The sequence below is a fragment of the Pseudomyrmex gracilis genome, unplaced genomic scaffold, assembly GCF_002006095.1.
Source record: "Pseudomyrmex gracilis isolate BER0280 unplaced genomic scaffold, ASM200609v1 scaffold_199, whole genome shotgun sequence".
Lineage (NCBI taxonomy): Eukaryota > Metazoa > Arthropoda > Insecta > Hymenoptera > Formicidae > Pseudomyrmex > Pseudomyrmex gracilis.
Window position 1 is genome coordinate 4,108 of NW_018020783.1, and position 14,295 is coordinate 18,402.

The 14,295-nt window shown below is 30.5% G+C and overlaps 2 protein-coding genes across 10 annotated transcripts in view; both read right to left on the reverse strand.

Annotated features, from left to right (window-relative positions):
• The window catches only part of LOC109858363 (cytochrome b-c1 complex subunit Rieske, mitochondrial-like), a 3,758-nt gene extending 1,835 nt beyond the window's left edge, over window positions 1-1,923 (reverse strand). Inside the window, exons 1-3 of the mRNA XM_020435521.1 lie at window positions 1,748-1,923; window positions 1,423-1,569; window positions 1,150-1,327 (exon numbers count right to left, since the gene is read on the reverse strand). Of these exons, the coding sequence (XP_020291110.1) occupies window positions 1,150-1,327; window positions 1,423-1,569; window positions 1,748-1,901 (479 nt within the window). The 5' untranslated portion in view covers window positions 1,902-1,923. The remainder of the gene's footprint in view (window positions 1-1,149; window positions 1,328-1,422; window positions 1,570-1,747) is intronic.
• Window positions 1,818-8,451, reverse strand: LOC109858361 (vanin-like protein 1). 9 transcript variants are annotated; one of them, XM_020435518.1, is made up of 8 exons: window positions 8,345-8,451; window positions 5,995-6,073; window positions 5,779-5,913; window positions 4,861-5,007; window positions 4,609-4,772; window positions 3,186-3,400; window positions 2,986-3,090; window positions 1,818-2,908 (listed from the first exon to the last, which is right to left on the reverse strand). In XM_020435518.1, the coding sequence occupies exons 2-8, from the start codon at window positions 6,049-6,051 to the stop codon at window positions 2,121-2,123; spliced, it is 1,611 nt and encodes a 536-aa protein (XP_020291107.1). In that variant the 5' UTR covers window positions 6,052-6,073; window positions 8,345-8,451; the 3' UTR covers window positions 1,818-2,120. The 9 variants fall into 9 exon arrangements, with proteins under 9 accessions (XP_020291107.1, XP_020291101.1, XP_020291103.1 ...); XM_020435512.1 differs by having other exon boundaries at window positions 5,995-6,088; window positions 8,345-8,447; XM_020435514.1 differs by having other exon boundaries at window positions 5,995-6,095; window positions 8,345-8,447.
• Window positions 8,452-14,295: the final 5,844 nt, after the last annotated feature.

The following is a 14,295-nucleotide window of genomic DNA, read 5'->3' on the forward strand; positions in this document are numbered from 1 at the left end:
CGTACCGTGTCGAATCGTACGGTGTGCTATTCTTGCGGTGTCCAATCGTACTGTGGTCAATCGTACCGTGTCTAATCGTACGTGTCCAATATTACGTGTGCAATCGTACTGTGTCCAATTGTACCGTGGTCAAATGGACGTCACCCGGTTCTATTCCGTGCTATGAGATCATCAACGTGGTGAGGGGATACGTACACAAGCGAGAACATACACGTATAATATATAGACTGCGCGTTTGGCTGAAAAGATGTCTTCAACGTTGAGAGAGACAACATACTTTGAATAGTAACTCTTTCTCTGTCTATCAATGTCCGTGGTGGGATCAAGGTCTACTGTTTCATACCACCTAACCTACCATCACCCCTTAATCTCTTTCACTCTTCTTCACCCCCACTATTATTCTATCCACTTTTCCACTACTATTCTATCAATTAGCGAAGACTTCTTTTTTCCCCACTTTGCTAGACAAAGATGAGGCTACTGTGCAACACCAGCTGTCTCTCTCAACGTTGAAGACATTTTCTTAATATGGCAAAGGTAGGGAACGCGCAGTTTATATATTATACGTCTATGCGTACGAGCGCACACATGCGTGTGTTTGTATCATTTTCTTTCAAGTGTATCTTGTCACTTCTTACGTATAATCCCGTAATTTTAAAACGCAAATTTTAGACGAGAACAGTTTAAAAGTATAAAGCTTCATATGTTTCCCTATAGTTAGGGATCTTTCGGTTTCAAATTTTTACCTTATTTATGAATATTTTTTTTTAATATTTGGTGACCATAAAGAACATGACTTTCTAAGTGTCACTATGCAATAAAAGGCGATTTTTGGCGATCGTATGGTACATATACCAAAGTGTACCAAACTATAGTTTGAGTGACTTCAAATTATAGTTTGGTACACTTTGGTATATGTACCATACGATCGCCAAAAATCGCCTAAACTGAAAATCCCATATGTGACACTTATGTAATTATACGTAGGAAGTGACGATACGTAGTAAAGAAAAAAACTTGGAATTTGCTAAATTTAGCACAGAAGAAGATAATACGCGCACTATACGTACTAGGATTTATACTCAAAATCTAATAGTTCTTTGATATGAAAAACTTTTCAAATACTTATCACTTTATGATAAATTGTACCGATGATAGATAAAAACAGGTTTGCCACGCCATTTCACAATCGACACTTTTCCCACCGGTATAGTGCTCAAGTTTACTTCTAATTGAGCTACTGCTATTATGTCTCTTGACGGCGATAAGAAATATATGTAATGTAACATATGAGATTTCAAAGCATACAATCCAGCGACACCGCCAGCTATATATATATAAAAGAGAGAATGTTATATATTTTATTATTATGTACTTACGATTTTTGTTTACTGAAAAAAACAATAAAATTTTAAAACGCACCGAAAGAAGCAACGCAACTTAAGGTTTTTCGTTGATTGGCACTTTCTCTAGCAGATGTTTCGCTGTCTTGTAGCGATTTTCGTCGGTATTCTTCAAAATTAGGTTTCGGTATATCAATATGGGCATATCTATACAATTTCTTAAGATCTGAACCAAAATAACGCAAAAATAATTGCAATGAATTGGTTGTTTATAAGAAATAAGAAAATAACATCTCATAGTAGAAAATATACACATGCCTCTTTATAGAAAAATCTTTATTGTCTTAGAGAAATCTTCTCTAAGACAACCTCTATAAAGTTTATTCTCTACGATTATTACTTACGATTGATTGAATGTGGTCCTAGTAACGATGAATATATATTGCAATTTTCAACAAAAATATTGAGAATACGTCCTTTTATAACATACATTTTTATTACAAGATAAAAATATAAGTAACACATTAATATTTTTATTACTCTACGAAACGTTAACATTCATCGATGATGCTTGAAGTTATATTAACTTTCCCTGTATCTTCTTACTTCAATTGTTAATTTTACATGTAAATAAAACCATACAAATTATATTACTTATTGTAAAACTATTTAAAATCGATAAGAAAAAGAAAAAAACTGATAAAGTCGGAATCACTTCGAATGACATTCAAGTTTCATGATAAATTATAGGATAATGTATAAATGTATAAATTTATGTCAAATAAGTCTTGACAACAACAAAACTGCTAATGATAGTACGAAACCACTGATAGTGTTGAATGCACAGGCTGCTCCGTTTTTGCCCTCATGAAAGGTCCTTGCGTATAATCCGAACGTTACTACATTGTTTATGTTGTTATTTAACGATATAGTAACATGTACATGATTGTCATGTGTATGTTCGTCATATGCCCACTTTGTAAGCGGAAGTAAATCTGAACTTAATGTCGACGGCATAATTAAAATATTTTTATAATCTTCGAACCGTGCTGTGACTTCCATTTCGCTAAATACTGTTTTTGAATCTCTTGGAATGGAAACGCAGGACGCAATAGTTTCGTTCAAACACTGAATTATACCGCACGTGCTCACGCTAGCATCAGTAACACCATATTTACGAGTACCACTAAAAACTACTAAGCGATATTTTATATTCGGATCTGTAAGTACAGTTGATACTGTAAATTCACAGCAAAAAGAATTCTGGCAAAGTGATTTTTGACTAATATTTTGTTGTTGGAATAAAAATGTTTCAAAATGGTCAATGAAATCATGCCCAAAAAATATATTTGTATTATTAGTCTTTGTTATGGTGTTTTCTTGCTTGTTCCTTAATTCATAGAATGTACTCTCCTCTTTATACGATTTTGTTTGCTGATTGTTGTCTTTCATATGATTCTGATATGATTCGGATTCATTTGTCCTTTTTATTTTCGGTACTTCAAATATCAACATTTCCGTTTCGTTAATGCGAGACATTATGGCTTTGCCTACGCCTTTACGACCTATAAAATATTGTCTTGTACACTTACATAACAAATTATCACAATTATAAACTATTTTAAGATTTTATTCAATTTACCTAAGTAAATTCCACTGCCAGTGCTGCCAGAAAAAGGTCTGTTATAACCAGAAACTAAAAAATTTACATCTTCGGCAAATGACCATCCTGCTTGTGTTTGTACAGCTAAAAATTTAATTATATTTTGTTGATTTTCTATAATTAATATACAATTTTTTGTGAAATTTTTCAAAAGCAAAAACATATTTAGTTTGTTTTACCTGTTAAGAATGGTACTTCAGAAAACCATGCAGTGGGAAAAACAATGTCAGTGATATGTTGATGTCTTGTTAATTGTAAGGCAGGGTTGTAGAACAATATATCAAAACATGTAAAAGTTCCAAACTTTACTCCAAAATCAGTATCAAAAATTACTACTTCTGGTTCTTTTGTTGTATCAAAGTTGTGTTCCATAAAAAGATTTGTTTTACGATATCTATACGATCAATTAAATATAATAATTTTATACAAAGCAATAGCAATAATAATAAAAATATCGGTATTTATAAGGAGAGTAACTTCTGACGACCTTTATTTTGACATATGTTATCAAAGTGACTCTGAGTGATCTTCAAAAGGTTTTAGGTAATGCTCATTGTTCATTTCATAAAAAGTTATTAACAAAAAATGATATGTCAATAAAATAAAATTGTCATACATAAAATGTAATTGAAAAGTTGCAAACCTATGTGGAATAATACAATCTAGATCTCGCTTCATTCCTAAGCAAGACAGAGATGGATGAGAGTTGATTTTTGCTTCGTGTGAAAAGTCAAAAATGCATGCAGAACAGAACAATTAGGGCCTGAGCACAATAGAGAAAATATTAAGAATAAGAATTAAAAACAAAGGTTAAATGTAATGCAAAAAAATAAAATATATAAAATGTATATAAATATAGACTGTATATCATGCAGCCATGACACTTCTTATATTTATGTTATATTTTATTTCTTGTCATTGTTATATGTATAGTACATTTACCTTCTATTTCTAATTCTTATTCCTAATATTTTCTCTATTATGCTCAGGCTCTTATAAACCTTGCTTCGCTCCGTAAGCAGAAACGAGAGTTGGGTGGAGTTCTCGTTTTGCATGAGTCTGTAAGCAGGAAGCTATGCAAAGTCGGCACAAATAACTTTGAAGTGTTTAATTGTATCAACATGCATCTTTGTTTTTATTTCGTCAGTGACTGACGTGTACGGCTTAGTTCGTGTCAATAAGTCAGTTAAGTTCGATTTGTAGACACTTCTTTAAATCAACATGAATATCCACGAGTTCCTTCATGTAACTCACGATTTCAACCGCTTGTGGAATTTCTTACGGAGCAAAGCGAAAGTTTATAAATTGTTCTGTTCCACATGCGTTTTCGACTTTCCACGCAAAGCAAGGATCTACCCTCTCTTGGGGACAAAACAAAGTTTATGATTGTACTGTTCCACATAAGTAGTTTGCGACTTTTCAATTACGTTTTATGTATGAAATTTTATTTTATTAACATATCATTTTTTGTTAATAACTTTTTAATGAATAGTGAGCATCACTTAAAATCTTTTAAAGATCATTCATGACCTTGATAACATATGTCGAAGGTTGTCAGAAGCTGCTTTCTTTTTATGTATATATACTTTAATATCTATGTACCTGGCAATAATCTTTCCTTTGCGATCAAAAACAACGTTGCTGTTATAATAGAACATATTATCTTTTCGACATCCAGGTTGATGTACACAAGGTAATTGCTCAGCAATGTTGATCACAACATAGATTTCATTTTCTCTTGCAGCACATGATATTTCTCTTAGTGTCTGGAAATTTACAATATGTTGTGTGTAAAATTCATTACAAGTTCTGCTATGAAGAATTGTGTGTACAATAAACATGCAAAATATATACCTTGCTGACATTAATAGTAGTGTTAGTGCAAGGAATAAAATTATCTGAAGCAGCAGGAATAATAGTTGTCCAATTATATAATTCATGTCTTCCTATTGTGGTGTAACTTGTCAAGCCATCTTCTGGGAAAACAAGTATATCAACTTTCTGAAAAATGTTTAAATACTCCAAGTAATTTTTGTATGTAGAATGTATATAATAGCTAGAAATTATTTCCAATCACACATTTTACATAAAATAGTAGAAATCTAGATTTGTTTTAAATAAAGTAACAAGGTTAAGGCGAGAAGTACACCGGATGGAAGTGTGTTTAAATCAATTTATTTAATAAAACCATACGTTTCGATCCCTGGATTGGATCTTCATCAGTGGTAAAGAACTGAGCAACAAAAATTTTTTTACAATAAAATGACAATTGAATCGGATTTTTTCGCAAACAAAGGAGATAATAAAATAAATAAAATAAATACATAAAATAAGTAAATCACACTCACACCTCCGAGAATATAAAATATAAACAAGATTGCAAATCAGTAAGTTTCTTAGTGATTATTCAAGTAATGATCACAAATGATGCCTATATTGAAAATGATATGTCAAAGATAATGAAAAAATAATTTAAATATAAAAAAATTAAAAAAATTAAAAAATAATTACATATCAAAAATGCACAAAAAACCGAAAACAAAGCACCAATACATTCAAACCGACATGTTTCGTTAAAATCTATAAAAGTACTGATGTACAACCCTCAAAATGAGTGTGCTTAAATACATGTGTGGTATATCCCCACTAACAAGACAAACCAAGAGAAACAAATAACATGTTTGTCAAAATCAAAGGTGAGGTAAACATTGATTTCTGTAAGATTCAAGAAAGGCGAAATAAGGATGGCGAATTTTTGTTTTAAATACTTACTTGTGCACTAGCTGTTTCAATAAGTTTAACATATGCATCAGTATTTGCTCCTAAAGTTGATTCACTATCAATATGAAATTCTGAATGATATTCTATTACAGCTGCTACATAAGTTGGTAAATTTGGTGATGATTTCTATGCATAATAAAAGTACATATATATTGAAAAATAGAAAAGTATCAGTATAAATAGAAGAATTTTCTTATTATCATTTACCTGATGTGATAGATGTACGTATGCTAGTAGACAAATAATTATCCATTGCTGACGCATGTTGATATAATCTTGATAGTTTCTGTATACAATAAAACTACAACCTATAGATATATTAATTATCTGTACAAATCATATATTTGTTATATATATTTATATATATATATATATTACAGTTCAACAATTTATATTACAGTAATTTGTACCTTATACTTGTATACTATATCATACTTTAGTGAAAAACATACGAGGTCTTCAAACTACAAGACTTTATTAAAACTAAACTGTTTTAAAATTTTTATATTAAAAGATTTATGTATGCGGTATCGCTGTGATATTTTCTTGTATTATGTCACATTTGTGCAACACTTGTATTATCTTGCGTTAACTCGAAACTTCCATGTACATGTCTTTATCTTTTTGTGCGACTTTAGATATTTGGATGTTTCTTATCGACTTTTATCAATTCGTAAACAGCAAGATCGTACCGTGTACGGCTGTGTGTACATTTGTAACAATCAACCAGACTTAGGGCCTCCGCACAAACTCTTTCTTAACGCGTTACGTTACGTTAAGTACTAGTTTGTGCGTTGAATAAAGTTCAAGTTTACATACAAATTTAAGTTTATGACTAGTAAGTAACGGTACGTTACGTTAAATATTAGTTTGTGCGTTGAATAACGTTCAAGTTTACGTACAAATCTAAGTTCATAGCCAACTTAACGTAACGTAACGCGTTAAGAAAGAGTTTGTGCGGAGGCCCTTACCTTAGATTTTAACCAAGTCATTTTTGTTAGGTTAGGTTAAGTTAGATTTAAAGATTGGTCACATTCAGAAAACTCAACATTTACACATTAGTTGACAGGTCATCGCGTGATAGGAACTCCTTAAAATCTATCACGATTCCAAATATATGATCCAATCACAAATAATAATTCATGATAATCTCTCAATTATTGCGTAACTGTTGTTTTCTTGGTTTTCTGAATATAACCAGGTGGGGTACGCTCAAAAATCCTTGGTTACCAAAATGCTATATTTTGCGTCACGTGTACTATAGTTTTCGGTTACCAAGGTAAGATTTTGGAACGTACCCCTGTGAGATATATATATGTGCACTCTACTACACGCAGATGACGGATATTTTCAAAAATAGTATAGGTATGATATTTTCAAAAATAATATATAAAAACTATACATATAAATGTAAACAAAAACAGAGAAGTAACAAAGAACTATAGTGTTAGAAAATTAACTTATAAACACAAAAAGGAATCTGATGATTAGAAAAAATGGCTCCCAAAGTTATATTTTGTACAAAATTTCAACGCAAAGAGCCATCTTTTCTATGATCAAATACAAAATTTAACAAAAAATTTGCCTATATAGTATCAAAGATTAATTTGATCATGTGAACCAATATGCTAGATGTTAATGCAAAATATATTTTGTATTTTATATAAAACATGTAAATTAAATACACATAATATGTTATTATATTTTATTAATACATATAATATGTTATTATATGTTGTTATTTTATATGTATATTAATTTGCACGTTTCAAATAAAATAAGAAATATATTGCTATCTTCTTCTCTGTTATTAAAACGAGATTCAGCACTATTATATTATATAATAAAAACTCCATTAGATGTCTATTAGACGTCAACAGCTTCATGCAATATCTAACAGATGTCTAATAAAGATTTTGTTCTGTGTGAGATGTATCTTCAGAAAATAGAGACAAATACTTTAAGATAAAAATCTATTTAAGATTTTGTTTTAAAAAGATAAGATCTAAATATTGCGTGCTATAGGACCATAAAATACAATTTTATGACATTTATATTAGTCATAACGATTAAAGAATAGTATCCCCTTAAAGTGGGTAATATATACGTGTATGTATGTACATAGATATAATAATTGTTACGTATCCTTGTATCGTATATCTGTAGTTTTATCCCGTATACAAAAAAGACATATATATCTGTAGAATAAGACATACCTATCTATAGAATAAGGAAAACATGCAGGTACGATACAGGCATATATGCGTATATCATGCATCTTTATATATTCCATTAAAATGTACTTAAGAACGAGTTTTGTTACTTTTTCATGAAAGCATATCACATGATTTTACATGCACGTGAAAAGTCTTATTTTTTAGTGTATTTACGAGTTGCACTAACAAATTTCGTACAAAAAAAAAAAAATAAAAACCATATATATTTGCTAAGTTTAAACCAAATGATGTCAAAATAAAAAATAGGTTTTAACTTTATATTTATTATAAGATAGCGTCATCGGAAAAAAATTATAAAATATATAATATAAATTACTTACCACATGCACACAACTATAATTCGACAAATCTCTCCGTGAGTTTCACCTTCGGCAAGCGAGCGTAATGCTACTGGCTACTACGCTGAAACTTCAAGTTCCTTTCACGGTCTCGCGGCTGCGATGACTATAACTGCTTAATCAGTTTTTTCTACGAAGTGTCGACTACCAAGCTGATATTCATTTAAAACAGAATTCGCGCGCGCACTGTACTTTCCCTCATATATGTTGACACGCTATTTTCTTTCTCTCTCTTTTAATGCTAGTCTTAAAAATAGTCTGATATAAAAATAAATAAAGACAGTAGTATTTTTCTCTATGAGTACTAGAATTACATACAACAGTAACTGAATTATTATAATGAAAAAATTTGTAAAAAGTAACGAAGATATTTATAACCTTTATATGAGATAAATAAAGAAACAATAATTTTATTAAACTTATAAATTTTTTATAAAGCTGTTTTATGACACAGAACATAATATGGTTAATAAGATAGTTATTTGTGTTTATTAGCTGTAGATAATTGTTTGAGTAATAATTGTTTCAGTAATAGACAATCAATTCATTAGATAAATTTTACGCTAAATCTATTTATTTTATGTGACAATATGATAAACAAATAAACAAAGAACTCGGTTATCTCTTCTAGAATATTTTTTATCATTATTAGCAATTGTTGAATACTTAAGCGAAAAAAGAACTCTAACGAAAATGAGAAGTTTTATAAACGTTTATTTGACGTTTGTATGAGCGTTTTGTGGAAGTCCGTAGAAAATTTTGAAACGGTCAGTAAAAAGTTTATAAAGCGGAAATTGCAACGCTACAGCGTTGAAAGGCGTTTGTATAAAACGTTTTTGAAAGTTTGCATAGTGTTTACGTTAAGCGTGACTCGAAATAAAATAGTTTATTAAGTTAAATACATCTAAAAATTCAATAAAAAAATTTTTCGCGATTTGCGTTTTCACGCAGCTAAGAGATTTCACTTGAAGTAATTTTTGGAAGCTGAAAATTTTTTTCAGCTCGCCAATCAACCGATAAATTCCATTAAAAGGGACCGCGAACCTGAAAAAATCCTAAGATGATAGCGGGATTCGAACTCGAGATGCCTCCGTCGTATTCGCAGCACCTGCACTCCGCAAGACTACTTGTTCCTTACTAAAATGTGATTCTTTTCTCTGGTTATTCTTAAGCTATTCTACACATTTTATTTATTATTTATTAAAATTATTATTTTATTAAAAATATTGTAGTGCAACTGTATCTGCAACAATGGATAAAACTGATTCTCTTATTATTAGTATTATTATTAAATATAATTTAAAATACATTTTTACAACGCGAACAAAGTTTTTGTTAATATGTACTGATTATTAAAGTCAATTTTTAATAAATATATACCAAATAATATAGAAAAATATGTATACACATTTTTATATATATCAATTTTATTATATAANAATGTATACACATTTTTATATATATCAATTTTATTATATAATAATTATTATACAGTAAAAATGTTATATATATATATATATATATATATATATATTGATAATATTATTGTAATATTATTGTATTATAATATCTAATATTACTGGTATATTGCAATTTTATTGTGATATTTCCTTAATATTACGTGCTATATGGGATCTTATATATAATACATACATATATACTCAAAAACAAATTTTTAACAACCGTGTTATGTAAATAACGTCATTATGACGTCTTACTCACTTATTTCAACTGACGTCACTCCAAAGACCAATAGTTACATCATATATGACACGTATACGTGTGACGTATATACTGACGTCATTGTTGCGATGTTCAAAATAAGGTCAGATTTAGGTCATAATCACCAATTAGTGACAAAATTCACGTTTTTTACGTCATTACATCAGCTGGTTGCTTGGGATCTTTATCCAGAGAATAGTTATCGAGAGATATGAAGAAATTGGGCCTAGATGTCAAATCTGCATAACATTAAAAAAAAACAAGAAGATTCAAATATTTATATTTACATGTAAAGCACTTTTTGCAATTATGTAAGAGAGAGAGAAAGACAAAAAGAATAAATATATTTTTTTTCCAAATAATTTTGTAATAAACAAATTATCACTTATTTTATTGATAATTAGTTTACTAATAATATAAAATAATAGTTTAATAATAATAGAAATGCAAATTATTGTGCGCGGTAAAAGCCAAACTTGGTATAATATTACGCAACTCTTATCATATATTTGCGTATAAATATTAATTTAATTCAATTCCGCTAGATGGTAACTCAATATACAAGATTTCTTTCGCGCGGTACATGTTAATATAGTACCAGTGGTTCAGATCTCGGATAGAAGACGCACTTTCTGATTGTAAATATATGTATATGTTACCATCGCCAGAGAGTACCGATAATGATAAAAATGTTTGCTATTCAGTATACGATATGAGGAAATGCGATTTTATTCTATACTTGTGACTTGACAAAGAAAGAAGGGAATTAATCGGAAATATAGTATAAAAATTGTTGCATTATTATTTAATTAAACAACATAGTATTCACAAACGCACAATCATGTTTGCATTAATTATTGATTCACATATTTATTCAAATATTTTACAAATAATGTTTAATTTCAAAATTTTTTAAATTCTAATATCCATCAAATTTACAGTAACTGTTGCAAATAGTCTTTTTTTATGAAAAATGTATGACAAAATATTTCTATATGTTCTATATATTTAGATTTTTTAAATTGATATTGTGGCTATACATATCAGTAATACAAAGTACATTATATGCTTCTACTTATTGTTAAGTAATGGCTTATATTTCTTCCTATATTTAGGAATGTGATTGTATTTATTACTAAATACAATCACATAAAATTGAATTTAATTTACTTAATGTGATATCGTGTTTGATGTCATAGTGAAATGAGAAAATAGTTTATATGTGTTTGATGTTAAATAAACACAATGTAATACATTTTTAAATTCTTTTTTGTTGTCAAAACTTTTGGATATATGTATATATTTACTTAAATATAAAGTATATTAATGTATTTCTGTATTCCTACGTCATCAGCAATATTGCATCATGGTTTAGTTTGTGTTAATAAATAGTAATTGTTCGAAAAGCTGTTTAAAATAAAAAAGGTATTCTCTAGACAAACCAGAAACTTTCGTAGAGAAAAATTATTACTTGTTAATTATATAATTATTATCGAGAAAAGGATCATTTTTTTAAATGGCTGGAACATCTAAACATAAATATATATCTAGTGAAATTCATATTTTTATCTTATATTCATTCAATGCTCGTTCAGAGAGAAACTATTCAATATTGCAATATCTCAATTGGAGTGCAATGCACGTCTTTGCCAAGCTCGATTATCGTCCCTGCGCAAAGATAAAATCACTTTAGTGTTCTCTCTGCATTTGTGTTCGACATTGCCGACGGGATCTTCACCTGTATACTTCCTTCATAGTATACCTTGCCCGACTAATGAAATCAAGTTTGTACTTATCACTCGCTCCACCTGAAAAGACAGCCTGATCGAAGTAACAGTTTTGGTCTGACTGGTGGCAAGTGGCTGCTGCCAAGTCCAATTGAAGTTTCGAGATCGATTGGCCTGCTGTAGGAAGTCTGTTTAATTGATAGACCCAAAGTGCTTAACTCTAAAACTAAGTACGGACGCGACTAAATTCTGGGGGGAGGGAGTAAATCTTGGCTGACAGATAAACAGACCTGGAATTTCTATTTTTCTCCTTTATTCTCGTTTCACTACGTAAAGATTAATCAAAAGAATCGTAGAATCCGATCTTCTCGTATATGCCTTTCGAGATAAGCGATCTCTTGACTTGAGTATTTTCAAGATTTGTCGACAATCATTTTGTAAAAATCAAAGATACAGCTATATTGTTTTAACTTAAAGAAAAGCATCGACGCGAGATAAATTCTTATTTTTAGTGTTAATATTCTTAATATTTCCTATTGTTAATTATTAATTCCAATATTTGTAGTGTGTGTCTTAACAACAACAACAATAACAACAACAACGACATCAATAATAATAATAGTAGTAGTGGTAGTAATAGTAGTAATATGTGCTAAGAACTTCTTCGATCTAAAGTTGCGTAACTTAAATTTAAGCGTCTTAGATATCTTTTGTAAAAGAAATAAAAGTATTCAATAGTAGCATGAAAGAGAGTTAGTTAGTTCTCTTTCTCTGAAAACTATTTAATGGTCTAGTGCAATTGTTACACTGAAAATTAGAAACATGTACTAAAAACTTCTGTACTTTCAGGCCGGCATAGTTGAAGCTCCGTTGCAATGCTTGTCGGCTCGGCCAGTACTACATTCAGATAGTTTAATCCTTCCAGCATGGAATGCATTTCGGTATACGGCATTGTCGGAATGCGAATCGGTAGTAAATGGCAAGGGCGTCAATCCACTAACATGCCAATAACAACCGATAGACATGTAATATAAACGTCAAGTGTGCTTCTACAATGTAATTATCGTTTATTTTTATTATTCGCGCTCACTTTCTTTTTTCTCTTTTCTCTCTCTTTCTCTTTTTCTTCCTTTTTCTCTCTATTTCTCTTTCTATGTCGTTTTTTACTGACATATTTTTCATATTTTAAAAAACATATTAGCTCTGTAACTACAGACTTAATTGCATATTTTAACTGCTTGCTTCATGTCCGAAACTAATAAAAAGAATGGGTGAATTGAGTGTGTATTACTTTTTTGTTCTTTTCTTACAAAAACAGGCGCGTCAAACAGCACTTTGCTGTAAATATGTCACTTTAAACATTATGTTCGTTCCATTTTTTTATTACATACACACACATATGCATATATATGTAAGCGCCTGAAAGAGAATTCTGTTTAAATATTTCGCGCGCGCGCGCGCGCGCGCGACTTTGCCGAATGGCTTGATATGTGTTGCCTTGTAGCTAATGCCCTTATCTGTTTATTATTGTAATTCCCCTTGAGAAAGGTCGTATCGCGCCATCTCTAGGAACACATGTTATTGTATCGTGCATGACTTTGGAGATACTTGCCGATTACGCAGAGAGAGTCGTTTTGGAACCGTTGACGAGATCGGTCAAAGATTTGAATATGTGTAACGTGCCGAAAGTGATATATTTGAGTTTAATTGTAACGTGTCCTAATTAATAAATTTATACTTATATATATATATTATTCAACAATTAAAGTGAAGTGCCGAGTTTTATTTAAAATTGCCCTCAGTGTATCCTACAGTTAATTTTATATCAAAAGTGGGATAGATCTTCAAGAGATCTTACACATATATATAATATTAACCCTTTAATTGTAGACCTAAAAAAAGCTACGAGAACTGTAGACTGAGTCTGTGACGCTCAAAACTAATACCTACCAGAGACAACAGTTTGAAATTTTTGAGTAGGTCTGACCTAGTCTACGGACAAAGGGTTAAACATACAGTAGGGAGCACCATATCGTGCGGCCCCAGCGGAAGTATTTCTCGAAAATTTCTTCTTTAGCTGTTCTTATTACTGCACGCTGTTCTCCTTCGATTTCGGATCGCTGGCGGAGACCGAAGGAGAACGACGCGCGATAGTAGAAACAGTCAAAGGAGAAATTCCCGAAAAATACTTTCCCTAGAGCCGCACGATATGGTAGTGTGTGTGATGGTGTACTCCCTACTGTACATGTACAATATATTATATATAATATCAAATATATGTACAACGAATATGATATATATATAAATATATACAGGGTGTCCCAGAATTAGTTTAACATCTCTCGTAGACAGGTAGAAGGAATAAAACTGAGGTGAAAAGTCCTATATCATTTTGCTAGATTCGCAATAGTTACCGAGATTTTAATTAACAAAGATCCGCGAATAAGCGTGCATCGGGCTGTCTTACGCGCGTAGGACAGCCCG

Bases quoted from the DNA above. Each gene is read 5' to 3' on its own strand.
- LOC109858361 (XM_020435512.1), bottom strand. The intron at 4,773-4,860 runs GTATATATTTTG...GTAAATTTCCAG, and splicing joins CTACTATTAATGTCAGCAAG to ACACTAAGAGAAATATCATG. The intron at 2,909-2,985 runs GTAAATTGAATA...AATATTTTATAG, and splicing joins TGGCAGTGGAATTTACTTAG to GTCGTAAAGGCGTAGGCAAA.